This window comes from Betta splendens, chromosome 1 (assembly GCF_900634795.4).
Source record: "Betta splendens chromosome 1, fBetSpl5.4, whole genome shotgun sequence".
In the NCBI taxonomy this organism is placed as follows: domain Eukaryota; kingdom Metazoa; phylum Chordata; class Actinopteri; order Anabantiformes; family Osphronemidae; genus Betta; species Betta splendens.
In genome coordinates this window covers 17318614-17346295 of record NC_040881.3, presented here as the reverse complement: position 1 = coordinate 17346295, position 27682 = coordinate 17318614, and the positions used below count along the sequence as shown (strand labels likewise).

General features: G+C 46.7%; 4 protein-coding genes across 31 annotated transcripts in view; 3 read left to right on the top strand and 1 right to left on the bottom strand.

Moving 5' to 3' along the window:
* Positions 1–6572, top strand: part of slc43a1b (solute carrier family 43 member 1b) — a 9629-nt gene extending 3057 nt beyond the window's left edge. Inside the window, exons 2-15 of the mRNA XM_029143342.3 lie at positions 293–451; positions 526–709; positions 791–846; positions 914–990; positions 2649–2741; positions 2952–3085; positions 3600–3742; positions 4128–4274; positions 4450–4485; positions 4571–4697; positions 4868–4997; positions 5066–5139; positions 5255–5378; positions 5453–6572. Coding sequence (XP_028999175.1) covers positions 298–451; positions 526–709; positions 791–846; positions 914–990; positions 2649–2741; positions 2952–3085; positions 3600–3742; positions 4128–4274; positions 4450–4485; positions 4571–4697; positions 4868–4997; positions 5066–5139; positions 5255–5378; positions 5453–5680 — 1707 coding nt within the window. The 5' untranslated portion in view covers positions 293–297 and the 3' untranslated portion in view covers positions 5681–6572. The remainder of the gene's footprint in view (positions 1–292; positions 452–525; positions 710–790; positions 847–913; positions 991–2648; positions 2742–2951; positions 3086–3599; positions 3743–4127; positions 4275–4449; positions 4486–4570; positions 4698–4867; positions 4998–5065; positions 5140–5254; positions 5379–5452) is intronic.
* A 5851-nt stretch (positions 6573–12423) lies between these two features.
* Positions 12424–27682, bottom strand: part of LOC114852340 (uncharacterized) — a 61110-nt gene continuing 45851 nt past the window's right edge. For 18 of the 26 annotated variants that reach the window (XM_055511172.1, XM_055511114.1, XM_055511193.1 and 15 more), the window contains 8 exons: positions 27497–27621; positions 27146–27392; positions 25943–26802; positions 25088–25219; positions 24633–24911; positions 23921–24050; positions 23579–23636; positions 22194–23217 (listed from right to left, as the gene is read on the bottom strand). The gene's annotated coding sequence lies outside the window, so the exon portion shown is untranslated. Of the gene's footprint in view, positions 13481–21503; positions 22038–22193; positions 23218–23578; positions 23637–23920; positions 24051–24632; positions 24912–25087; positions 25262–25942; positions 26803–27145; positions 27393–27489; positions 27622–27682 lie in introns of those variants that run through there. The other 8 variants (XM_055511244.1, XM_055511092.1, XM_055511206.1 and 5 more) reach the window with 8 other exon arrangements.
* On the top strand, positions 13277–23337 carry zdhhc5a (zinc finger DHHC-type palmitoyltransferase 5a). 3 transcript variants are annotated; one of them, XR_008695414.1, is made up of 11 exons: positions 13277–13440; positions 14851–14972; positions 15126–15283; positions 16790–16962; positions 17042–17144; positions 17286–17377; positions 17483–17609; positions 17924–18032; positions 18118–18227; positions 19295–20509; positions 21138–21278. XR_008695414.1 is itself a non-coding variant. In XM_029143125.2 (11 exons), the coding sequence occupies exons 1-11, from the start codon at positions 13277–13279 to the stop codon at positions 21370–21372; spliced, it is 2472 nt and encodes an 823-aa protein (XP_028998958.1). In that variant the 3' UTR covers positions 21373–23337. The 3 variants fall into 3 exon arrangements, 2 of the variants coding, with proteins under 2 accessions (XP_028998958.1, XP_028998970.1); XM_029143125.2 differs by having other exon boundaries at positions 19295–20373; positions 21138–23337; XM_029143137.3 differs by having other exon boundaries at positions 19295–19958; positions 21138–21277.
* On the top strand, positions 24044–25943 carry LOC114852130 (uncharacterized). Its single transcript, XM_055511850.1, has 4 exons — positions 24044–24908; positions 25077–25255; positions 25364–25497; positions 25587–25943. The coding sequence occupies exons 1-4, from the start codon at positions 24351–24353 to the stop codon at positions 25673–25675; spliced, it is 960 nt and encodes a 319-aa protein (XP_055367825.1). The 5' UTR covers positions 24044–24350; the 3' UTR covers positions 25676–25943.

Here is a 27682-nt window from a genome sequence, read left to right as displayed (position 1 = left end):
ACTCAGCTCCATAGTTTTCCCTCCTGCTGGAATGTGTGTGTGACGTGGAAGTGTGGTCACGTGTTGCTGTGTGTGTGTGTGTGTGTGTGTGTGTGTGTGCGTGTGTGTGCGTGTGTGTGTGTGTGTGTGTGCGTGTGTGTGCGTGTGTGTGTGTGTGTGTGTGTGTGTTAACCCGTCATCTACACTGAATGAGTGAGCCGGTCGCACCTCTCCCCGTTGCCGCAGAGGTTGTTTCTGGCGGTTGCCACGGTAACCTCCTCCCTCTCCCTTCCCCTGTCCACCGTGTCTCCAGGTGTCATGGCTCCCAGCCTGGCCCAGGCCTACAGGAGGAGGTGGTGGATGGCCGTCACGGCCATTGTGGAGAACCTGCTGTTCTCTGCGGTTCTGCTGGGCTGGGGTTCACTGCTCATCATGCTGAAGAACGAGGGCTTCTACTCCCACCTGTGCACAGGTAGGACTCGCAGCTGGTGTGTGTGAGCAGCACACGGTCCACGTCCTCACCTCAGCGCCTGTGACTCTGTCCAGAGAACCACACCGCTCCCTCCAACACCACGTCCTCGGAGCCGGGGGAGTGGGCGAGCTGCGTGGAGCAGGAGGAGGTTCTGAACCTGGGCTTCACCATCGGCTCCTTCCTGCTGAGCGCGGCCACTCTGCCGCTGGGCATCCTGATGGACCGATTCGGGCCGCGGCCCCTGAGGCTCGTGGGCAGGTAGAGACGGGCTCGGGAGGAGACGGGCCCGGTCCAGACAGCTGAACGTCTGCTCACGTCCCGTGTCCCTTCACCTTTCAGCTCGTGCTTTGCTGCGTCCTGTGCCATGATCGCCGCTGCCGCCTACAACCCTGAAGGTGAGACGCACACCTGTTGCTGGACCACCTGTCGCGCGGCCTCTGACCCCCTCTCCTGTCTCCTCAGTGCTGTCTGGGCTCATCTTCCTGGCTGTCTCCTTCAACGGCTTTGGAGGAATTTGCCTGACCTTCACCTCACTCACAGTATGACCACACATGCTTTATAACAGGACTCAGGATAATAAGTCGAGGACGATCCATTAGCTGCGGTAGAAACGCTGGTATTTGCAGTTGTGAGTGGGAGGATGTGTTGTGTACCCACAGAATGAGCAGAGCCCTGGCTCGCTGAGCCAAGAGGCTGCTGTGGTTGCGTCAGGTTGTGGGTTCCAGTCCAAACTCTAACCCTGCTCTAGGGTGACGGCACACAGAGCCAAGGTTCTGCTGCATCTGCTGTCGTGTCCAATAACTCAAACCTCCAGACCAGAGCCTGGTCGGTTCCTCTGACGGCCGCTTTGCTCCTCGGTGGCGTTGCTCCCTCGATAGTGAGCACATGTTCCTGTGTGTGTCTGTGTGTATTTTGGAGCGTGACATGTTCCACTTGCTCTAAATTCTGCTGCAGCCTCTCAGCCAATCCACAGCGAGGGCGGTGAGCACACCCTGCACCAGCGTGTCCCCTCTCAACCCCGTCTCTGCCCGACGTGTCCTCACACCCACACGGTCACTGTGGCCTTTTCACTGCTTCTGGGTCTGTTGTGTTCAATTACACACAAACACCCAGGTCTATAGAACGCTCTGCTATGCTGGGGTGCGTGACGTGCCCCACTCGGGAATGTAAAGCAGTGTTTGTTAAGGGTCAAATCAGTGAAAAATGAGCAGGATGATGTTCTGAAGGAGAAAGCTGAGGCACCAACGACAGAACGATGGTCAAACAAAAAGTTAAATATGTACTTCACTGAATTGTGATATTTTAATATTAGAGCATCGTTATAAGCACAGCTTCCAGTTCAGGTCTCTGCTAAAACACATTTGTCATGAACCCAAGTCCATGATGTCTCACCCAGTTCCTCAAAAGTAAAGCTTGTCACTCAAAACCATCCACACTTGTTGAGAAATCTGAAACATTAAAATTATAGACATTAGCAGATTTTATTCATCCATACACTGGACTGTGCAGCCTGGGTCACAGGCTGCATGGACCTGAGCCAGGCATCGGCTGATGTCCTCCTGCCTGAAACAACACTGGCACTCGCTTACTGAAACCTGTGGACAGGCTTCCAATCAAATTAAAATAGAAAATAAAGGGAAAATATGAAACATGTAGTTTCATATGAACTATACAATATGTACAGTAACTCTGGGGGAGTCTGATTCAGTCCCTTTGTGAGTCTCTGCTTGTGCTCGTGTCCTGTTGTCACAGGAAATGGAAACTGGCCTTAATGCATGTGTTCATTACAGCAGCAGAGCGTGTGAAACAACAACAGTAGAGTGAAACGTACAGTATGAGCATCTGTACAGTCAGCAGCCTAAAGTTTTAGGCTGCTGAATGACGCTCACTGACACCTCAGCCTGGGCGCTGGTCGTCTACAAATGGCCGTGGACGTGTAACGTGAGCAGCAGAGGCCTGTGGTGTGAAGTGGACACGCCCAGAAGCTGCCATGTGCTCACAGAGCCCTCACATGTCACATGTCCACAGGCTCAAAGTGTGTCTGTGCACCGCAATGCTCACAGTGGGGATATGGCTCCATCTACTGCCCAGATGTCACAGTGCAGCCTATCACTCAGTTTACAGTAGCTAATGCCAGGAAAGGTCAAAGGTCAAATGCGTGACACAGACATGATGTGATTTTCTGTCCTTCATGCAGCTGCCGAACATGTTTGGCAACATACGGTTGACCATTCTGTCCCTGATGATCGGCTCCTACGCCTCCTCAGCCGTGACCTTCCCTGGTGTCAAGGTGCTCACACACACACACACATATGCACACACACACAAAAACACACACACACACACACACACTTGCGTGCACACACGCATGCACGCACACACACACACACACACACACACACACACACACACACACACACACACACACACACACACACACACACACACACACACACTTCTGGGTCCTTCTCGTTCATCTCGTGTCCTCTGCCTCCTGCAGGTGATTTATGACCTTGGTGTGTCATTTCGTCTCATCATGTGGGTTTGGTCTGCTTTGGCCTGCCTGGTTGTCCTGAACTGCTTCCTTAACTGGCCCAAGGAATCCTTCCCTGCACCCGAGGACATCAGATACATGTCAGTACGCTGGGAGTGGCCTGGTGTAAACATACAGTGTCCATCTGCTCTCTGTTCTCCTGAAGTCCAGGCTTCACCAAGTCCATGAAATGTGTGTTAGAGTTTCAGCCTCTGGTGCTGGTGATGCCTATATGTGGCATTACTTCCGTTTTATTGCTTTCTCCTCCCTATTATTATCATCATTATATCATGTCATCATATTATCAGAGGTAGAGTTAAGGCATCTCTTTTGTAAGCATCAAGGCGGGACCAGTCTCAGAGTAAGTGAGTTACTGTGTGTGAGAAACACAAGGTGTGGGATGGAAAGTCATGATGCTACAAATGTTGAAATCTGTTGATGGGTTTTAATATTTCCTGTGGTTATATCAGCTAGTCCAAGAGAACTAGCTAATATGAGCTGATGAGAGAGCTTTCCTGCACGTCTTTGGTGTGTAGGGGGTTAGTACAGTAAATCTGTATTTGTGGATCATCATTTTCTTGGGTTCATTTAACACGTCTTGTTCGATCTGAACAGTAAAACAGTGAAGCTGAACGGCATCGTGACTGAGGACAAAGTGACTGGAGACCGGTCTGTGACACATGTGACCATGATGGAGGACGTGGTGGGAGCCAAGCAGCCGGAGCCTGAGCACAGAGACTCCCAGAGCGCAGCCGGGGGTAAAACAAAGCACCGATTAAGCTGCACCCTCCTGTCAAACCAGTGAATGAGAGAAAGAAATGGAACATGTATTTGTTGAATGAGAAGTAGGTGTTCAGTTTCAGTTACCAGTTCATGTCTTTTCATTCCATAAAGCTTTGATGGTTGGAGCAACATGAGATTATAGACTTTTATCTTTGACCAGCGCAGGCCTTAACTTAACGCTAGTAGTTACCCTACTATCACTGCTGTTTGTGTGTTTAGGTACAAATATCAGGCCTGTGGTCAAAATGATATCTCAATATTGAACTAACTTCTGTATCTACAGTCTCACTGTCCGTCTCTAAAGCTAAGCATCCTGTGAACCACCTGCTTCTACTCTAACTTCTCTCCCACCACCATCAGGCTCAGTGCCGCTCTGCCGTTCTGTGTGCTCCCCCATCTTCCTGTGGAGTCTCATCACCATGGCAATGACCCAGCTGCGCATCATTTTCTTCATGGGTGCTATGAACAAGATGCTGGAGTTTCTGGTCACCCATGGCAACCCCAATCGTAAATAACAACTACCCGCTACTTTCTAACTGTAAACAACAGTAACATGTAGACTAGTGGTGTGTGTTTGTGGTTTTATAGTTGGCAGTGGATAGAGTGACTAGTGTTCAACAACAGGTTATGTCATATAAGCATATACATTATTCTTATGTCCTGCTGTCGTTCTCTCTCGAAGCCTCAGAAGATCTTAAGAAGGAGGCGGAGGAACAGGGTGAGTGACGATGACCAGGTACAGTGCAGTCGCCCGAGGGCCGGCGTGATTCGTTTTCTACTCTTTTCTTCCATTCACCATCTAGTTGGCTTCTACTCCTCCTTGTTCGGCACGATGCAGCTGCTCTGCCTCCTGACGTGTCCTTTGATTGGCTACATGATGGACTGGAGGATGAAGGAGTGTGAAGAGGAGTGCTCACAAAGAGGCGACAGGTTGGTGGCTGCTGGGTCTGTTCAGTGGGACCTTAACATAACACAGTCCAGATGTGTCACTCTTTACTCAGTTCTAATCTAAATAAGCATTTCTTCTTTACAAATGAGTTAAAGCATCAGTGGTACAAGGTCCAAAGTGGTCCTGTATGTGAAGTCCTGTTCCCCTTTAGCCAAACAGAACCTCCGAAGAGAGACAGGAAGGTCCAGAAACTGACCAACGCCACCAGGGCCTTCATCTTCACCAACCTCCTGCTGGTCACCTTTGGAATCATTTCAATGATTGACAACCTGCAAATCCAGGTTAGCGCCGACTCAGAGTGTGAGCGAGTCCGAACGGAGGACCCCGCTAACATGTCACCCCTCCTCAGATGGTCTCCTTCGTTCTGCACACTATGGTGAGGGGCTTCATCCACTCCTGCTGCGGGGGGCTCTACGCCGCTGTGTGAGTAGCACCACTCAGTCACTGTCATGTGAGCAGGGGCTCAGCATCGGCCTCCAGCCCTCCCCTCGGCTGTGATGAACCGATCACCTACTGTGCGTCTCCTCTCTTGCTGTAGGTACCCAGCGAACCACTTTGGGACGCTGACGGGCATGCAGTCAATGATCAGCGCGGCCTTCGCGCTGCTCCAGCAGCCGCTCTTCATTCTAATGCTGGGACCTCTGGCTGGAGACCCTTACTGGGTAGGAAGCATGCCAGCCCTAACTGTCGTGTTGTGGAGCAGGTTTGTCTCACTGACTGGTCTCTCCCACCACAGATTAACTTGGGGCTGCTCATCTTCTCCCTGGCTGGCTTCCTGCTGCCGGGCTATCTCTTCTATCACCGCAGAACCCTGATCAGGGCGAAGGCTGCACGTGACAGACTGGCAGCTGGCCAATCCAACCCGGAGCACGCTCCTCTGACCCAATCAGCTGGCGGGGCCCCTAAGAACCGGGCCAATGGGCTCCCAGCTAATGAGCACACGCCCAACGGTTCTGCAGCGTAGAGCTGTCGGGGCGGAAATGACCCGTTTATGTAATGGGGTTTTGGAATTACTGTTCTGTACAATGTTCACAGCATCATTCAGGTGTGAAGCTTTATTTTTATGATTTATTACAAGCACAGTTTTGTGCAAGACATAATGTTTGTTAACTTGTCTTCCATCACGAGATGCTTTAAAGTGTACGTGTGAAGCCGTGGTCTGAATCTCAGCTCTGCTGTGTAGAGATTTCATGATGATTCCCTTTTTACGGGGATTCGCTTTCTTGACTGATACAAAATGCATCTCAGTCCTTTAACGGCTGCATTTGGGGACGGATTCTATCGTACTTGCCAATTCAGATGCTTTTTCAGACGAAGCTACAAATTATTTATGCCATCCACACAATAAGTCTAATCATTTTCCTCTAATGGTTAGGATTTTATTTAAGTTATTTATATATTGTACTAAACTGTGCTATGCAGGATCCATGTCCTTGGTTGGAGCCTCTGTCTTTCTAGTTTAGGCTGTGCTCTGACTTGTACCACAGAGCTGAGCTCCTCTGAGTCACTGCCTTTAACAGTGAAGCTGCAGCATCACCCACCTGTTGATGAGCAGGATTAAGGTGACTGCGCTGCTCTTTAGCTGCATAACGATGAAGCAGAACATGGTGGAATCATAACATGAACATCTGCAGTAGTGGAGGTTCAAATGAATTCTAATTATGTTTAGGTCCAGGAGTTCTAGATGTTGCTACTCCTCTGTCTGCTTCTAGGAACATGATGCTTGATGTGACTTAGTAGAGGCGACTCATTCAGACAAACATGTTCACTAACAGACATCTGATGTTTAATAGACCACATTTAATTAAGTTATTGTTATTTTGTTGTCTTTATGTTTATTAAATTCCTAGAAATGACTCATCTTGTTTAATTGATCTTTTTCCTTATTAAAGGCCCATTTACTAATATTTTGCACTCTGTCTGGGAGATAAAGTGAAGTTGGACTATATGTCATTCTCTCAGCTGTTCCAGTCAGTTTCGTGTGTTACTCCCAGCCTTCCTCTTGTTATTCCATGGAAACCACAGTGTTTACTTCAGCAGCCGACACCTGACGTAGGTTATGAGTAGAGCTGGATGCTGCAATTCTCTTGATCATCAGCTTCGGCTAGAGTGAAGCATGGAAAAGGTTGCAATAAGTCACCAACTGGAGTTTGAATCTAATGTTGTTTTGTCTTTTCTGAGGTGAAACCTTTAAAAACAGTAAAAATCTTCAATCTGTGCCCTATAGCTCAGCTGATGTGACTTACTAACTTGCTAACTGCTATGTCACCACCTTCTCTGCACCAACATTTGCAGGTCACCCGTAGCAGTGACCTGTGACTGCAAACTAGGTTACACAACTGTATAAAAACATCAATCTAGGACTTAGTTAATCCTAGATTTCCTAGGTTTTATACTAAATGTATACTACTATACTAATACTATCAGGGAACATGCATAGCGTGCTACATGCACAGTGTGTAGATATTTAATGTGCACATTTCAGTTTGAAGCCAAGAAAATGCTTTTATGTACACAGCACTGTATCTTTTCTGTTCAAATTATCGGGTTATTGAGGACATTCAGAAGAAACGCTGTCTATCTGTTAGGCCCCCTATCATGATACATGCACTACTGGTCAGATCAAAGAAAGCTTGATTTGAATCTGACTTGTACTTGTACTTGTGTAATGACAATAAAGTTGAATCTAATCTAATTACAAACACAAACACTGAAGCAGGCACTGATGGTTCAAGGGCTAAAAACAAAATCACTGCAGAGCAGAATAAAACCTATTCATTTCGAAAATTTAAGCAAAGACAAAAAGCTCTGTCGAGGTGGTAGCTAACAGTTGCTGCAAAGAAAATCAAAAGGCTAATCCAACTAGAACTAAGATTACATACAGTAGGAAAAGAGACAAAAGACCAGACACATGGGAAGGCATTGAACGCTAGGGGCCACATACAGTAGACCCAGTCTAGTTAGATTGCTGTAGGTTAACACACCCCACCCAGCTGCTTGTTCTGACTTTGACTGAAATAACCCATCACATTTTGTCACATTGTTCACATTGACTTATCATATGCATTTGAATTTCACAGATTATGCCTTATCAGTTTGGGACTAGAGGCCATAAAAAACTGACCACATGCAACTATTATAACTATTATTCTATGTGGTAAATAAATGTCTGCCTTCATGCTTTTTAGATGTTAGAGAAACTGTTAACTGAAACATGGACCATCAATAACAAAGAAAATTACTGTAAATTGTACTTGAATGCACATAAACCTAATCTTACCCCCTTATTTGGAAAATGGGATTATCTATGTCTGATGACCTTCTATGGGAAACAGGTCATCACAAAACACTCATTGTATTCCAAAGCCATGATTGCCTCTTTAATTTGACAGCTTTGTGGACTAACATGCCAACTGCCAACCAACACAAACAAAGCAGTGAAGCACAATCCAAGTCCAGGCTTCCTGGTGGCAGGATTTTAGATTTGTGTGTGTGTGTGTGTCCGTGTGTGTGTGTCCGTGTGTGTGTGTGTGTGTGTGTGTGTGTGTGTGTGCGCGTGTGTGTCTGTGTGTGTGTGAGGGGGGTGGGGGCTTATCCTTATGGCCCCTGCTGTCATTCTAATCTCCTCTTTGTATGGCAAGTTTGTGTGTGTGTGTGTGTGTGTGTGTGTGTGTGTGTGTGTGTGTGTGTGTGTGTGTGTGTGTGTGTGTGTGTGTGTGTGTGTGTGTGTCTGTGTGTGTGCGTGTGTGTGTGCGTGTGTGCGTGTGTGTGCGTGTGTGTGTGTATACATGCACTATACTGTAAAGTATCTCAGTGCCCACATATGAAGTATAAACATACACACGTGCACGCTCTCAGGCCCCCACACAAACATACGGTACTGTGTCAGTGTGTCACATGAGAGGATTAAAACCTCATGTCAGGACAGATTATGGAGCAGCTTTTCTTAGTGACAAACATTAGCAGGACTCTTTATTGTGTGCTGCAGCTCAGTCAACAAGCTCCGGATTCTGCCTGGATGCGCGGGGACCACATTTAATCGTGTGTGTGCGCGTGTATAGAGGGAGGGGACGGGGTTGGGCAGCGACTGTAGAGCCAATTGAATACGCGCTCATCTTAATTGACACTCGCGTCGTCCAATCAGCGCTGTACTCATTGCAACAATTTTGCTGTTGGTCGTTCTGTTCTGTCAAGTATGTCGGCCTCTGGAAATGTGTTGGCCACGAACGTTCTGAATACTTGAGAGGAGCGCAAAATTGTTTGGGATTACGTTGAACTGGTTTTTATCTTGATATTGTCCGAACAGGTGGAGCTGCAGACAGATGCGAGGTATTTTAGAGAAGTTACAAACCCCGCGCCGCGTCCATCCTCCGCTATCAGTGGGTTCGGCTAGCATCCTGTAGGAAAGTAACGCCAGACGTGACGGGGGCTGGCTAGCTAGCTGGCTAGCTAGCTGGGAACTGCGCTTGACGCTAGTAAAGTTAGCTACCAGCAACAACACCCGCACAGCCTGGGTTCACGGCTGAATGTGCCATAGAAACAATGGATTTTCACGAATAATCCGTGTGGATTATAAACCCAAGTGGAAGTAACACGACTGAAGCGGAAAGAAGCCATTCATCGCAGGACCTAGGCTCGCTGTACCAGCCCTCACAGGCGAGTGAATTGCTAGCCTGCTGCTAGCCAGTGTAGCAGCTAGTCAACGTTAATGGTATATGGAAGGCAGCTACTGAGCATGGTAAATGTTCTTTTATCGACAAATTTTCAACCACAACCTTTATTTTATGTGTGACACGTATCTGCATAACATGGACGTACATGTGTGACGTTAGCTAGTCCTCGGTTCGTGCTAAAACGTAGTCCTAGTGTAATTCATATCTCATTACGGACTAGTCCGCACTTAATTAAACATGGCTGACGCTAAATGTATGCAGATTGAGCCTTAATTCGGTTCCATCGTCCTTGTCGCCAGCCAGCGTGAGTTGTCCCCACCCCGGCGTTAGTGTCACCCAGCGTGGGCTGACTGTCGCTCGCTTGCACGGAGCCTTGTGACAAATGCTGTTCCCTAATTTTGCTTGCGGAGAATCTGTTTGCTCATCGACAGTCGAACCCAGGTGCAACACCACGACTGCGGCCACAGACGCACGGGCAGCGGGTTAAACCCGTTGCCTCCCCGATTAGAAGCTTTCCCGTATAGCTTGATGTGACGTGATTGTCACAGGTTCTCCGTGTCCACCGAGCTGTCAGACGATGCGCTGCTGGGTGGATGGAGCGAATGCACGGAGGGCTTGGGTGTCACCTGCTCATTGGTGCACATCGGTCATCGTTTAGTGAAATGGTTTCAGGAGATTAAGGCCTGTTCAAACCCCGTGTTCCACGCAAAGCCCAATTAAAGTCTCAACCCGTAATTGGAGATCGGGAGTAAAATCTGTCTTTACGGACGTTTGGTGCACTGCCAGTCAAACTGCAGCAGGCCTTACACACCCACTGTGTGCGCGCGCGGCGCGTGCGTGCGTGTGTGTATGGGTGGTGGCGGCATTGCAATGGGCTCCTACACTGGGGGATGCTGGTGTTTTTATTGTTTAAAGCAGGGGGGATTAGACGAGAGATGATCACACACATAACGTTTTCTAGTGGAGTCCCAGCTCTTAGATGATGTACCGTCCAGGTCTGGGTGTAGTCTCACTTGTTAGCTTCTGTTGGATTAATGCTATAGTTTGTTTTGAAACCCATTTTTAGTGAACTGAGCGTGATGAAGTTGTCCCTTCAAAGGCAGGTGGCCTCTTACTGGTAATCTTCATCCTTTCAGTTTAAACCATCTAAGTAAAAAAGTTCCATGCTTATTCTTTGAATGAAGGGGCTGTGCTGACCCTGGAACAGTTTGAACTGTTGGATCATGTTGGTTCTGCACAGGATCTTGTCTGGACATTGTGCAGAGTTGTTTAGTTATACATGTAGCACGCAGGCATTACACCTTTGACGCGTGTCCACACCTTATTAGTGCATCTGCACAATTAATGAAAAGTGCAAAGCAACACACAGGTTATGTTGCCAGGTTTTATAATTATGAACACACCCACTCACATGCTCCAGTGAATGCACTGCTTCGCTCCTGTAACATTGGGGGAGCACCAGGGAGCGCTAAACGCTGAACCCTTCTAGCTGTGAGGATAACCACCACACCACTGTGCCGCCCTCATTCATAACCCGAATGCTGTGTGTGGTTTACCTCCAAAACATTTTATCTGCAGCAGCAGCAGAAGGTATTGCTGGGAACCGCTAACCTAGTCTTTTATCGACTCAGTGTGACAAACCACTGAAATCTAAATGCATGCAACACATTTGTTTTTCTAGCCCGCTGCATGTTTCCCAGAGGTGTGTTCGAATATGACCTGGACTCATGACCTCATGTAGTAAAACGTTTGCTGCCCATTAAAATACATCTAATAAAATACAGCTAATACCAAAGTGCAAATTTTATTTCAATAGTAATTTGTTGCATTTTCTGTGAACAAAGTTATAATGTTTTAATAGTTTTAAAGTTGGTCTCATGTCTCACCTGGTTGCTGATTGGACAACAGACCTACAGTCAGAGGAATTTGCACAAGCAGTACCATCACCAGTAAAAGCTAAGATGGAGAACAATGAGAATCAATTGATAAAGTGTAGGAAGTGGGTGCACTGATCTGCTGATTGAAGGATTGAGATGAGCCTATTGCCTGAACAGCTGTGTAGCATCCCCGTTGGTCACATGGCCAGTATAACCTAAACATGTCATGTAAATGACCTGATGTTTTTAATGCTGTGAAAACATAAATACTGCTAGTTGGACGTACTGATTTATCAATTAACTTTGTGTGTGTGTGTGTGTGTATAGTGTCAGGTTAAGACACTAACATTGTCTCGAGTTGGTGGCGTTCATTCAGACGCCTCAACACATTTAACCTGTAATGCAACACTTGTGTTCATTTGAAGCACAAAATTCAGTTAAGACTCTTTGAAAGTTATGTGACCATGAGCTAAATCAAATTGGACTAGGCACTTTTGGCAGCTGTTTGAAATACAATCACACTTGTGTCATCTTTTGACACGTTTGTATATGTTTTATTCTGTAACTGCTCATTAAATCACCTCTTTCTCTGGTTACTGCAGGTGCAGCATCCTGATCCTGGTTTCTGGGGGTCCTGTTGACATTTTTCGCTGCCACCTGTGTTAGGCCTTTGATGGACACTGGATGGGAAGTGTTTTAGTGTTGCGTTGGTGACACCATTTGATCTTAGGCACTGATCCAAGAGTGCTCTGGGCTGTGGAAGGAGGCATAACGAAGCAAAAGTCAGAACCTGAAACTGAGGTCCAGAGCTTGTGTACCATCCACCAACACAGTGGAGCGAGGAGACCAGCGTGGGAGTGGACCTGGTTTATGTCGACACCATTTGCAGAAATACAAGATACCACCTTTAGTCTTACATGGATACTAATGGATGCTCTACTGGACTGTCCCCCGTCACTGTCTGCCTCTGGCCCTTCCGTCACATCCATTGTGCACTGGGCAGGTGAGGTGGTGGGTCAGCCACCGGTGGGGTTTTAGCGATGCCCCGACACAGGAAAACCAGGCTACTTCTCTGGCCGTCTCTCAGACTGCTGTTTCTAATACAAATCCTGGACTGAAGACTTACTGTCAACTTTAACAGAGTGAACCCTGTCATCTTCTTTTTTTTTTTTTTTTTTTTTTTTTTTTTTTTAAACTAATTAGACTGTCTTAATCTGCTACAGTTACCCACACTGCTGAGCCACTGCTGTCATTCTTTACATGTTTTTTAGTGACCCCCCCCCCCTTAAGTTAGTAAGTTTAAGCAGCCCTTGCTTTATTTTAATATAGTTCTTTCTTAAATGTCCATCATCTACAGAAACAGGCTTACCTCTGCCAACTGTGTACCTCACCACACTCTACGTACAGGCCAATCAAACTACTCTGGATCAGTTCACATCAGGCACAAGCTTCATCACCTTAACAGGCCAACCCACAACGAACTAACAATCTTTTAGCCATGCTTGTTGTAACAGCACAGAGGTTCACCAAGTCTCCATTCCACTCATTATAAGAACCCAGTTTGTTTTGTAGGGAAAGTTTTGGGGGAAATTGATCAGCTTCTGTCTTTGTAATTAGTTGACATGCCAGATAGGACAGAGTACTAGCTGTTTGCTTACATCTCTTAGAAATCTATGGTTGGATACCTTTTCTGTGACTTATTTGTTCTATCTGCGTTTCCTCCTTTCCCAAATGGTTTCCTAGCTGAAGGAGAAACAAGGCTTTTATAGAAGACACAAAGTAACACACAGTAGCAGAACCAAGGAAATGAGCGTCCCTTCACCCTCTCACCTTAGTGCGGTGTTACAAAGCAGTCTACTTTCTATGTGAAGGGAAGCCCCAGTTCCTCATACCTCCTTATTTTTTATTTGTCATTTCTCCGACATCCACTCAATACAGCAACATTACAATCTGAATGAAAAATCCTTGGAGTTGCCGTTGCTAAGCAGACACCACCTCATACAGGAAGTAATGCCAGTGGGCAGCAGCAAGAGCGGAGGACGGGGTCCGTCCTCATCACCCCTCCCCCACAGCGTGGTGCCCCCCAGCAGACCCCTGCGACCCTCCCGCTACGTGCCAGTATCTGCAGCCACCTTCTTCCTCGTTGGCTCCACCACGCTGTTCTTCTGCTTCACGTAAGTGTCAGACACGGACCTTCATGAGCATAAGCAGATCCTACAAACACACAATAACAATGATTGCATTGGTCTGTTTTGGGTCATGTACCCACAGAGAAATAACTATTCTGATTAGATTTATGTGTATTTTAAAGGCAGATTACACATTATAGATGCTTCTTGACACATATTGCAGATTAAGGAAGAACTGAGCACTGAAGAAATTAGTGATTCCTTCCCGTAGCTTTTGATAAGTGTTTCTCTTTGTTATGAGGCTATGCTTTAAGTCATGCTTGAATTATGAGCCTCAGTCTAGTGTTTTTATTTCTCTTTAGGTCTGAGCAGGACAATGCTACAGTATTCATCTTGTGAATACAGGTTAACTGTGACCACTATGCAAGAAAGAGTTTTAAATATCAAAATGATGTTACTTTATTGCACATTTATTTGAATAGCTTTAAAACAGACTGCCACAGGCATTTGAAAATACTGCTTCGCTGTCTGTACACCTCAGAAAATAACTGAAACAGTTAAAACTAGTGTTAAAACTAAGAAAGGTTTATATGGACACCCTTTGTTTTTGGAGATTATGCAGTATTTACAAAATAATAGATAATGACTTGCCTTTGGTTGTTGTGGTGTAAGCGGATGCTTGTCTAAACCAGCAATATGTGTTAAATGAAGGTTTATTATTGATAAGAATGGAGCCGTCACTGATTTTCAAAACAGAAAGCTCTTGATTACTACACTGATATATACAGCCAACACAACAGACGTCGTAGGTGAACGGAATTGAATGGAGCTGCTTTACTACTTAGTTGGTTGGCTTTGGTGACAGACACAGACTTTCTCACCAACCAGGTTGTTTTGAGCTTTTCTGACTGTGGACTCAGTTGTCACTAATCCTGCTGACACACAGCTACTTTGTGTCTTTGAGAAAAAGTCTATCTCTCTCTCTTGCTCTCTATATAGAGATAGATATAAATAAATAGTGTGTACACTGTATGATGGACGTGATTGACAGGTTTGTATGCACCCACCGCTGCATAAGTGAGAAAATCTAATCAGTGTGTGTGTGTTGTCAGTGTAGGGGGCAGTTGGCTCTTTGCTTTAGATTAGTGAGGAGAAAATAGGCCAACATCTGTCACCCTGACAAAAGCCCATCATCCAGGCTTTACAGTGCTTCTACCTCAGTCTGGGAATGTTTGTGTCCCTGTGGGTGCTCTCGCATTCTCTCTGCTATTCTCAGCATGTAAGTACACCGCTAATAAGAAAGGTGCATTTACCTCAGTGAAATAGCTCTCTAGGTAGACATCATCAAAACAATAGCAGCTAATAATAATAATGTTAAAAGATCTTTTTAGTCTCACCTTCCATGATTCTACGCTTTCACTGACTCAGTCAGCACCTCCCTTTTTATTTTTACAGGTGTCCGTGGCTCTCGGAACGCTTCTCAGTAGCTGTCCCCATCTACAATGGAGTCATCTTCCTGTTTGTTTTGGCTAACTTCTGTATGGCCACATTCATGGACCCTGGGATCTTCCCAAGAGGTCTGTACACGCACATTATCTTACATTTAATCAGAGTTGATCTACATATTAATCTAATGTACTAAGAGACTGTCTTCAAGAATTGTTATACATGTTTTTATGCAGGGCTGTATAGGAACAAATGCTGTAAGATTTCACATTGTTGTGTTTTAGCCGAGGAGGATGAGGACAAGGAGGATGATTTCCGTGCTCCCCTGTACAAGACAGTGGAGATCAGGGGGATCCAGGTCAGGATGAAGTGGTGCTCCACCTGTCGCTTCTATCGGCCGCCGCGGTGCTCACACTGCTCCGTCTGTGACAACTGTGTGGAGGTATGCTCACATACTCATGTCCACTGTGTAACTAAACATTGTCTTCATGTACTGTGCCAGCTGTCACTGCCTGGTTTCTATATATATATTTTTTTATACAGAATAATTTATTATAGTCGAATAATGTGTAATGTTCTCCAGGGATAATGCAATGTTTTTACTTTGTTTTAAATTAACTAGTTTGTGCTTGGCATCATGGACACATAAGAGTAAATGTGTCTTTCCTTCATTGCAGGTTTTTGTTTTTTATAAAAATTTGTTTTATTGTCATGAGAATTACTTATTGCAAACATTTGATTTTTTCAGACATTGATGTTCTTCTGTTTCATCCATCACATGTTGCTTTTCCATCCTGCCTGTTTGTCATGTGGTTGAGTTGGCACAGCATAGTTTTACTAATGTCACCATAATAAAACTACAATTTAATCAATCAATATATAAACATTTGTATGCAGTATAGCACAATGTGCAAATCAACCAAACAGTTACTAGTGATATGTTCAACAACTTGCATCTATTAAAGCAGTCAATCTATTGTAGCAGTCAGTCACACTTAGGAACCTGAAAAGTGCCCGTGTTCTCACTAGAGCTGGAACAGTTACCTCCATACAGGTGCTTCTTGGCGGCTCTGACTCTGCTGCAGACCACTCTTTTTTAAAAGGATTTTGTTTCACAACCCTCTCCAGGGTGCGGTTTAGACCTGCAACTATAATTTTGTTAATAAATTAATCTGTCGATTTATATTTTGGATTAATCAGATTAAAAAAATAAAAATTATTATTTGATGTTTAGTTTATTACAAATCTCTTATCAGAATTTTTAAACTAAATTTAGACTTTGACTCTTAAATGACTCTTAAATGATTTTGACTCTCTAATAAAAAGTCAATATCTAAAATATAAATAAACAAAGCAAGCATAGAGTTCCAATTTAAAGATCTGCAGCAGCTCCATTAACCTGACTGTGGGAGAACATGTAAACTCCACAGAGACTCCTGGGCTTCTTCCGGCTCTGAGGCTTTGAGGCTTTTCACTTTTGAATGGAATTAGTGAAATAAATCAACTTTTTCATGACATTCTAATTTTATGACCAGCACCTGTAGTGATCAGTAATATTAAATGATAGTTTCCCTGTGATGCAGTTGGAGGAATTGGTCAAGACGTAGTCATTTATTGATTGTGACACATTTCATACGTAAGTTCTGTACTCTGGAACATGCCCTGGAACAGGTAAAAGTTGAAGGAGCTGCAGTGAGCAGCCTTTTGGCGTCATGCAGTGAGCAGCCAGCGATTAGCAGCGGTGCTCATCCTTCCACAGATGCTTGGAGCGACCTGTAGCTTCTCTACCAACCAAAGCTGTAGACCTGTTACTGTACTGTTAGCAGTATAGTACTGTTAGCATTACACACCGTCCAGGACCTGTGACAGCTTATTACTATCAAACGTTAAGAAAACCTGAGCATGCCTTTAACAAGGACATAAGACATTTATGATTTCCCTAATGCAGGACTTCGACCACCACTGTCCGTGGGTGAACAACTGCATCGGCAGGAGGAACTACCGATACTTCTTCCTCTTCCTGCTCTCTCTCACCGCTCACATCATGGCTGTGTTCGGCTTTGGCCTCCTCTTCATCCTCTACCATCGGCAAAACATCGACCGCCTGCACGCTATCGTCACGTATCCTTTAAGAACATTGAGGGCTGGTGGTTGTTTTGATGTGACTGTGTGATGATGGCCCTTGACCCCGTGCTCCCAGCTTGGCGGTCATGTGTGTTGCAGGCCTGTTCTTCATCCCTGTTGCCGGCCTTACTGGCTTTCACATCGTGCTTGTGGCCAGAGGAAGGACTACCAACGAACAGGTGGGCAACGCCCACATTCACTTATAATCAAAAAAATAAGTCATTTTACCTCATTTAGAACAAAGTAAATGTCCAAACATTTTGGTTGTTGTGATTCATTTAACGATTTTTCTCTTGGTATTTTCTGTTTTCATGCTGCAGGTGACGGGGAAGTTTAGAGGAGGTGTTAATCCTTTCACCAATGGCTGCTGGAAGAATGTGTCTCACGTCCTCTGCAGCTCCCAGGCTCCCAGGTGCATGTTCTGAAACCCTCCCATTATTGATGCTCTTAAAATACTTTTCTAGATTTTTCTGTATATTTCCAGAGGAGATACTGAGCCCTGTGTTTGTGTGATCAGGTACCTGGGCAGGAAGAAGGGCGTGCAGAGTGTTTGTGTGCAGCCTCCCTTTCTGCGACCGCAGCTGACAGAAGCCCAGTTGGCTGCTAAAATCCTTGACAACGGCATCCAGGGAGACCTGCACCGGGTAAAGACGCCGTGTGTTGGGACGTTGTGTGTTCACTCCTTATTTAAGTTTGCATACATTCAGGACCAGCTTACTGCACATTTCCATCATCCTCATACCAGCTAAGTGTGAAGACCATGATTTGTTCATTCATTATGTCCTGAGTAATATTTAATTTATTTATATTAAGTTAATTAAGATTTCATAACTGAGTTAGTCAAGGCATACAATCTAAATTTAAACATTTACCTGAAATTCCTAGTTTGGTCAGCAATTCGCTTATTTAGTCATTTCTGTTATTTTGTTTTTAAGTTTGTAATTCTGGTGTCTTTCAGTCCAAGTCCAGTCTGGAAATGATGGAAAGTCAGTCCTGCGATGCAGAGCCGCCGCCTCCTCCTAAACCGGAGCTCCGCTACCCTGGGATCACTAGAGGGAACACGGAGGGTAAGACTCGCCTCTGGTCATCGTCCTGTTCACAAACCTCCTCTCATTTAGCTTTCAGCCCTGTTCTTCTTCTCTTCTGTTGCAGAGTGCAGTCTGCTGAACAAAGCTCCACCCACCCCTACCATGTACAAATATAGGCCCACCTACAGCCCTGGCAAGAACCACACAGCCCTCACACATGCTTACGCCAATCAGGTAATGCTCAGAGCGTTAAACTAAAACATGAAGTGAGCGTTTACTTTTTTGTGCCACAGCCTCTGTTGTCTCTTTGATTTGACTCTAATGCGTCTCCATTTTTGCTTTTGATTTCCTCTCGGCCATCTTGGTTTGGTTTCTCAGTGGCTTTCTGTTGATCAGTATCAGTAAGTGATTGTTCTCAATGCATTTCTCCCTTATCTTTACTTTCACATGTGCTTCCTGTCCCCTTTCTCCTTCCTGGTGGTCTGGGTACACTTAGAATAGGTTTCAACTTGGTTTATTTTGTTTTGGCATTGCTGATCTGATAGAAACCGTAGCACAGTGAGGAGTAATTTAATGCAGATAATGCTGCAGCATTAGTATCCAAACCTGTATCTACTCACCAATGTGCATAACATAAAGAGATGGTGTGAAATCTTTGAATTCTCTCTAGCTAGTTCCTTTTTGTTTCCTCTCCTGTTAGAACTGTGCTGTAGTGACTCCTGTGGTTTCTCCCATTAGTGTCAAAGTAGTTCCCTGTGGTGTGGATGCAGTAGTGAAAGATGAAACGACCAGAGCGATCAGTGTGATCTCTCTTGTTTGGTCGGGGAGAGAAACCTTTCTGACTATGTTATGAAATTAGTACTAAAGATAACTAAACTAAAAATGCTTTACTCTGAGTATATTCAAACATCATTACAATAGAAGATCCCATGTTGTGGAATAGGTTGTAGTAACAGTCTTTTATTTTGTGAACATAAGCATCAGAGCTTTGAAGAGCGTTAATCCAGAAGGAGAAGCTACGAACTTAGCCTGTGTTGTTACAACAGCTCCTATTTTTTATCCCATCCTTTTCAGAGTTAAAGCTGGGAACTCACCGTAAATTTTTTTTGTAATGAAGAAACAATTTTTGTATTGTGATTATGTAGGCATGTTGTTGAATGTATCAGGATTACAAAAATATTGTGTGTGTGAAGCCAAAGATGAAGCTTTGTGCAGCTTTCTACTCTCGTTTGAACAGTTTCCTGTTTCTCCCTCCTCTCTCTCTTTCAACTTGCCTTCCTTTCTCCTCCTGCCTCCTTCAGTTAAGTCGGGGTGAGAGCATTGGCAGTGCCAGGGACTCGTCCTCCTCCACCTCCTCCCTCCTCCAGGCCAGCCAGCAGCCTGGGTTCCGCTCCCAGCCCAGCCTGGACCGGAGAGACGCGTCATCAGACAGAGTGGGAGGGGAAGGCGGTGGGGAGAGGAGGGAGGGAGGCAGGGAGGTGGGGGCCGGCGGCATCCCTGGCTACACTCTGGGCGGCCGCTCCTACCCTTCCTTCTCAGACCCCACTGTTCTGTCTGGAGTGGCATCACGGTCTTCCTGCTCCACACACACCTCAACAGGTGCCGTCCATGTCTCGGAGGCAACCACCACCTCAGCCAGCTTCAAGAGCTTAGCCAATCAGACACCGCCACCTCATCACTCGTCTCGCAACGGCAGCCTGTCGTACGACAGTTTACTGGCCGGTGGGGATCATTTCGACCAGGGGGCAGTGCCGGGCGACGTCGCCTCTGGGAGACCCGGCACACCGGCAGCAGGCGGCTACAGCTCCCCTTTCGTGTCTTCACAGCAGAGGGATGCTGAGATGCACCTGCAGTCACCGCATCAGCACCACCGCTCCGCCCACCACCACCACCACCCCTTCCTCAATCGCTCATCCTCCTCCACGTCCTCCCCCCCACCACCTCCAGAGAGGGAGAGCCTGCTGGGTGAGCCCCACTCAGTTACCGGCCAGCCGCCCCCCTCCTCAGCACCACCACCCCCCCACCACCACCATCACCATCACCATCACCACCACCACGCCCATCATCACCACCACCACTCCTCCACCGCTACTTCCCGCCCTCCTCGTTTTGCTCCCCCGAGTGCACCTCCCCACCATGCCTACCCGTACCGTACCCGCTCCACCGATACTCCTCTGGGCCCCTCCTCCACCTCCACGACTCACCCTCCCCGCTCCCCTCACCCTCCACCACTGGGCAAATCACTATCATACTCGAGCGCCGCTGCCGCTGAAATGCAGTATCGGCTGGTCCGAAAGGCCTCGGCGTCAGCTGGGGCGAATGCAGCGGGGGTAGGAGGAGGAAGTGGAGGGATGGGAGGAGGAGGAATGCAAGCACCGAAGTGAGTATGAGTTTCACCTCTGTCATGGATGAATGGTTTGCTGCTAACCATGAAAAACCACCTGCCTGCCCGAAAACGAGACTACCTGATTGACTGCTCCTCCTCCTCCTCCCTTCCTCCTCCTGCCACATTTCCTGTGAGTTTCTCCTCCTTTTTCCTTTGTTTGTTCACATCGTCTGTGAGGTGTCCTTTTTGTTTGTGCTGTCTGAACCCTTGTCTGTTCTCGTGTCTGCGTTACTACCACCTTCTCTTTCTTGCTTTGTCTATGCACAGGCAATGATACTGTTGTCATTTTGGTTTGTTAAAGCAAACATTTGAAACATAAACATGAAGGAGAGACAGAGTTACTCAGACATTGACATGCTTCTGTTTTGTCCATCACATGTTGCGTTTCCATCCTGCCTGTTTGTCATGTGATTGAGTTGGCACCGCATAGTTCTACTGTCACCAAGATGAATTCTTCAATTATGTGATATAATAGGGTACATATACAGTATAATACAATGTGCAAGTCAACCAAACAGAAGTTTGTTTGAACAGTTACTGAAATATTAAGATGCTTTTACAAATCACGATAACAAATGCATCATCTACATCTTTTTATGCCTCTGCTGCCTGCATGTGAGCATTTCATGTGTAAACTGGGTCAGGATGGTGTCACTAAAGGTTCCCAGTCAGTGAGCTGGGTTCTTTTCCAGGTGACCTTTTGATCCCCTCTAACTCTCATCTCTTCTCTCTCTTTCTCTCCTATTTCCCATTAACAGGGATGAGCTGATGCCAATAAAACCTCAAAATCGGACTAATGGTGGCCAGCGCTTCTCCTTGTCCTCCAACTCGTCCTGCTCCGCCCCTTCTTCCCCCTCTCACCCGGTCGGCATGGCTGCCCGGCCTGGAGTGGCCCTTCCCAGCTCAGCATTAAGTCCTTCCCACAAGCCTCAGAGCGGCGGGGTAAAGAAAGTGACGGGTGTTGGGGGCACCACTTACGAGATATCTGTCTGAGTGGCGTTCTCCAGCTCGACCAGTGAGAAGACTGTGATCCTATTGCTGACTGTGGGCTGTAACTGAACTGATCTAGGCTCCTGGCCTCTAGGCATGCAAGTGACTGGTTAAATGACTGGAATCAGCAGCGCTTGCCTGCAGTGGGCTGTTTATTTTTTATATGTTAAACAGGACCTTGGATGTGGCTCAGTGGTTGTTCTCCTGTCATTCAGTAGGTACAGTATGAGGCATTACCATGGTCAGGTCTGTGCAGCACGAGTCAGGGTTAGGACTGGATGCAATAGGCCAATGCTAAGGTTCATATCACAATTTTAAATGTGTTACCTGTCCCACACAGAGCATCACTGAAACCAAACCTAATGTTGTAAATGGTCAGTACAACGCATGAGCACATCCATGCAGTCTGAGGAGCTGAAACCTAAGGGCTTCCTACAGACGAGCATCTTCGTACAAGTCCAATCCCAGATCACATTAAGTCACAGGTGGTTTTAACAGCTCAAGTCTGTTGGACAGCGGTTGGTGTCAGTGGACCAACAGCCCAGGTGTCCCCAGCGTCCTTGAGGTCCTTGTCTTGTTCACAGCATTCCAGCGAGTCCCAGCAGGAGGTGACAGACCTCCCTCATGGAGTTAGAACACTTCCCAAGGATTCTACAGCAGCGGCTTGCCTTTTACGGACATGAAGATACACGTGACTTGAAGCAAACGGAAGTAAAGCTGATTCACGCTCCGTTTGCTTCATTTGTTGATTTATTCCTGGATGTGAATATGATTCCATGTTTGTACAGGATGGTGTGATTTGAAATGTGGATTTCTTTCTCTTAAAAAAAAAAAAAAAAAAGCCTTCATACTGCAGCATGCACTACTATCACTACTAGCCCCCACAGCCAGTGTTGTTGTGGACAGCAGTGTCTGTTGGAACTAACAGAAGCGAGGAAGTCGACAAGGAAATCATGCACCGGCCTTTGTGTGGTTCATAGGATCTTGAAGACAAGGCAGACTTTTCTAGAAAACAAATTCCTTCGGCGTTTTTCTTGAAAATTCAAGTGTTGTCATTTTTTTAAATTTCACCTATTTAATTTGAAGTTGTTTTATATGAATTTTTATGGAATATAACTATTGATAATGAAGAGTTTTTAATATTGACTTAAAACGTGGCTTGTGTTTGGTTGGCTCTACGGTTGATCGGTTTTTGTTGGTTGATCATGATTTAAAATGTTGTGAATGTCTTGTTTTCAAAGACCAAATGCCTAATTTGAGATGTCGCTAGTGGACAAACATCAAATGTCATTTTTATTAAAAAATGAAATTCCCAAGATGTAATTTTAGAAAATGTTATTGTCACTAAATTTGTAGTATTATTACAATAGAAGTCAGACGTCCTGAATATATTAAAACAAAGGTTGTATCACACATGGACAGTGGATAACGCTCCATGTTTAGCTTCTTTGATCATTTGAACTGTTTGTTTTATCATCTTCCTGTTTCAGATCCATGTTGAGGGTCTCGTCCTTCACAGCGGCTGTGTGCTCCCATAAGGAGCTCCTCTCCCGACATAAATGATGATGCACGACCACACAAAAAGCAGCGTTTAATCAGGTTTCTGGTTGTTGCCCTGCATGTTTACCATCAATTCCACCAGCGAAGGGTCCCACACAGTTGCAGGGTCATGTGGGTGATAACTGGACCTTCTGAACAGAGCGAAGCACGTGTGAAGTGCAGGCTCCTCCCAGTCGCACGGCCTCTGACCTGGAGCTCGGCTGGAGCAGAACAGCTGCTGAGGAATGCGATGGGGTGTAGGTGCATGTTGGCACTTTCTCTAGGCTTGGTGTGTTTCGTTAGCCCGGCCTTGGAAAGCCATGTTCAAGTCAAACATATGACAGATGTCTACTGTACAGCTTGGTGTGTGTTTGTGTGTGTATGTGACGAAGGGCTGAAGGATTCATAATAAACTTTAAATAAACTGCTGCTACTTCTACAGATAAATGTGAACACACATGCACTGTTACACTGGTGTTCCACTAAACACAGCTCCTCTTAGTTTAGCACTTGGTAAATATTGTACTACTCCTTGATGATCATTTGGTATCGATAGTTACAGGTGATACTGTTATCAGACATCATAACTTAATAGAGATGCCTTGTTACAGCTGCTACAATAAAGTTCTGGACATATGACGCATTGATGATATATTACTGGGTCACTCACTGTATCCTGTTGCTGGAGCTGGAGCATCTCATCATGTATCATCATGCGTCCCTGACCTCTGGGAGGAGCAAAGAACAGAACTAGATTAAACTCCAGAGATGAAGCAGCACTAGCTGATAATGATGCTTTATGTTACTGTGGTTGGACATGTAATGATAAAGCACAAATACTTGTGAGATTATTAATGCAGGGCTTGTACGAACAGGGAAAAGACATTGCTCTGTGTCAATGAGCCTCACAGTCCATAGCTACTACTGTAACGATGACCTGCATCCTGGACTAGTACTAGTACTAATCACTGAACGTTCAGACCTGTTGTGAAGCGCCAGCAGACACACAAACCTCAGTGAAGCTCCAGGACACAGCTCTACCCTTCTTGTCCACCTGGGGGCGCCGCATCACCTCCTTCCCCCCTTGGAACAACACCAGGGATGGAAGCTGCTTGGACAGCGGAGACGTGGACACCTTGTACCTGCTCAGCAGATTAAAATGTATTTAGCAGAACAACAGAGGTATGTGTGTGACTTAATGAAAAAGAGGCAAAGTCTTAAACCCAAAACACAAAAAAACAACCTGTCTGTACCTGAAGACGCAGTGAGAATAATTTAAATCAGCAGCGTTTTTCTGCTTTTAAAAACCTCCGCTCACATCCTTATTCTTGGATTTTATGGCTACGCCTGATTGGCTGCTAATGGTCAGGTTAATAGTCGCAATTCTAGTATGAATATGGTCTTTTGTTGGTGTTTCACCAACAGGCGAACTGTGTGGAGTTATGGAGCATGTCTTCAACCTGAGCCTCAAGCTGAGGGTGGTACCACAGCTCTGGAAGACCTCCTGCGTGGTACCAGTGCCCAAGACACCGCACGCCAAAGACCCCAGCAGCTTCAGAGCAGTGGCTCTGACATCACACCTGATGAAGACACTGGAGAGACTGGTCCTGGGTCACCTCCGCTCTGCAGTGGGAACCTACCTGGACCCGCTGCAGTTCGCCTACCGACACGGCATAGGAGTAGACGACGCTGTCATCTTCCTCCTACATCGAGCTCTTTCTCACCTAGAGAAGCCCGGCAGCACTGTGAGGATCATGATCTTTGACTCCAGTGCCTTCAACACCATCCAGCCGGTGCCTTGCATTCTGCAAGGAGGAGGAGATCCCCACTGCTCGCAGCTGGTTCTCAGCCAATATGAGATCCAGTTTGGGCAGTACCGGGGACAGACCTTCAAGTGGCTCCTGAGTCACGACGTGGGCTACGCTGTGTCCCTGCTGGCCTCACACCAGAAGGAGCGGGAGAGTGGTGACACATCCAGCTCACCACTTATGGCCAACAAGGTGCTGTGGAGTACAACACAGAAATATCTCACTCATCCTAGTACAGTAAAAGTAGAGCCATTATTAGAACTATTATATGGATCCCAACTCACACAGGTCAATCAGAGCAATCATCAAGAAATTCCTATTTCTGTCATAATACACATATTCTGTTCTCCCGCTACACAGGATGCCCTCACCTCCTACAGCAAGCTGTTCCCAGAGGTGATGTCAGCCGTGGAGGGACGCCGTGCCACGGAGGGTTCCAAGTCTGTCCGGAGCCAAGACAAGAAGTTGGTGGGGTTCGGCCCCCACGGAGCCATGACCTACGCCTCCATGTACGAGGCCACGGGGAAAGAGGTTGAGACGTAAGCCTGTGCACAGACAACAAACACCATGTGCAGATGAAATAGTGACATTGAGTCTGTCTGGAACAACCGCGCACACAGTTGTTAGTGATGTTGTTGTTTCTGTAGCTACGTGCAGTGGCTGAGGAAGAAGAAGTGCATCCCAGGCAGCAACCTGCATGCTTTAAAGACCTACATACTGGGCCGGGACCAGGAGAAGAACCAGCATCCCTCCCAGCAGCCCCAGTGCCCTCCATCTGACAGTAGGTGTTCTGCTCCCAGTTTGCTTTCCTGCTGCCTGCACGCGTGTCTCTGAAAAGCTGATTTCTTTGTCTGTTTTTGTGTGAAACAGCTGCTGACGAGCCCTCACAGGAGACTCAGCGTGAGTTCACTCACACACACATACACACACGCACACACACAGTGGTTACAACCCTTTAACAAATGTGAATGATCCTATGGTGAATGTGTTTGGACCTGATAATAGCTGTTCTTCTGTTATTCAGAAGCCTCCAATGGATTAATGGTGTAAAACTGTATGTAATCCATCGTTATAAGGTCACTATGAGGTAAGGTTGATGTTTGCTGGACCCTGTAGAGTCCACCGCTTCTGCTTCTAGCTGGTAGTCAGCTGTAGATCATAAAGCCTAACCACCCAAGCTTAGACACTCATGCCTCGCTTCTGTGTCTTTGCATGAGTTTGATTACTTTTATTTATTTTTGCAGAGGTCCCATCTTCAGCCTCCACTCCTGCAGCAGTCGATGAGCTGGACCTGCCTTCCAGTGGGGACAGCGGCGTCGCCGTGCAGCACAGGACCAGAGCTGCAGCCGCAGCTGAGGGCTGTCCTAAACCCTTAGGGTCAGTTACTGGCTGAGAGGTGAGTCGTCCCACGGCTTCTTCCAGAGGCCGTTCTTCCTGTGGATGCCCTACAAGATGTGGGCGTGCAGGCTTGTGTGCCCCAGCTGTGACACGAAGCTGACCGGCGCAGGACTCTACAAGACGGTGCGCAGGGATCTGGACAGGGACGGCTGGTACTTTATGGGCACAGAGTACCTGGAATGTCGTTCCTGTGGGAAGAAGATGGCCGCCTGGGTCCCGGACATCATGAATCAGTTGGACCTGAGTCACCAGGATCAATTCCCGGCTGTACTCACCTACAAGTAAGTGCTGAGCCTGTGAGATGCCTACATATAAACGTAAAGAGGCGTGTCGGGTCAGGACTTCAACCGTTGACTTGTTGTGCTCCCTTTCAGGCTGTCCTGCCACAACAGGACAGAACGCTGGGTTCTGGTTGTGTGCAGTTCCTTTCTAGGCAAAGGTGCTCAGTCCCCTAAAGTCAGCAGGCTGGTGGAGGCCATCTTCATGGAGCTGTGTGACGTCCACAGTGAGGGACGTTCACTGGGCGGGGTCCGGGTCAGTCGCTGGGGTTCCGTCCTGAGGGACTACAACACCATCCGGGACGTTGTAGTCAGCTGCCCCACGCTGATGACCAACACCTCCATCCACCTCTACAACGTCAACCAGAAGACGCTCCTGCAGTGGTAGGATCCATCTCACCTCACTGGGACTGTAGACGAGGCAGCAGATGATTGAAAGCTGTCATGATAAGGGATGTTTGTTTTTATCCAGACACACAGAGAGGAGCAAGGGAATGAGCACCACCTTCCTCCTCAGTACTGTCCTCAGACCAGGTGGATCTGCTGCTGGTACTCAGGGTGTCCCATCACAGTCTCTGAAGGTGAACCCTGTGCTACCTCAGAGGCCGTTGCAGCACCCACAACCTGAAGACCCCTCAGGGCTGGCAACCACACACCGTGGGCCTGTATGACCTGATCGTCTTTCCTGCCATGACCTCTGCAGCCTCCACCACCATCACTGCTTCTCCTGACACAATCACCACTATCACCCACCATGCCATCTCCATCACCGCTGCTGCTCCTGCTTCTGCTGCTGCTGCCGTTGTTCCTCGCTCCACAGCCTGGCAGAGGAGGATTAGAGAGGAGGAGCTGCGTCGTCAGCGAGAGAGGAGTCTCCCTCTTAAAGAGAGGAAGATCTTTCAGCATGTCCGCTGTCGCCGCTGTGGTCAGCCCAAGAACAGACGGTATGGCCACAGCCGCTACAGGGGAGAGTTCTTCTGTGCCACATCGGAGGGTCGCTCTGTGGATGACAGGTTGAAAGAGAAGAGACGACTGGACCCGAAATGTAGGTCTTTAGATGATTATATTTGCCTGTGTGAGTGGAGCGTCTGTCTGACCTCTGACCTGTTTTATTCTCTAAAGACCAGCAGTCGCGCAGGTGAAGAACAATGCACGACAATGCATGTGACTCCTTTTCATCTTTTTTCTGATTGCAGGAGACACCAACTTCATGTGCAGCGTAGTGTCACCTGTATATAGTTTGTGTAATTTTGCTTAGTATTAGAGTATTTTGTTACAAATTTGTAATGT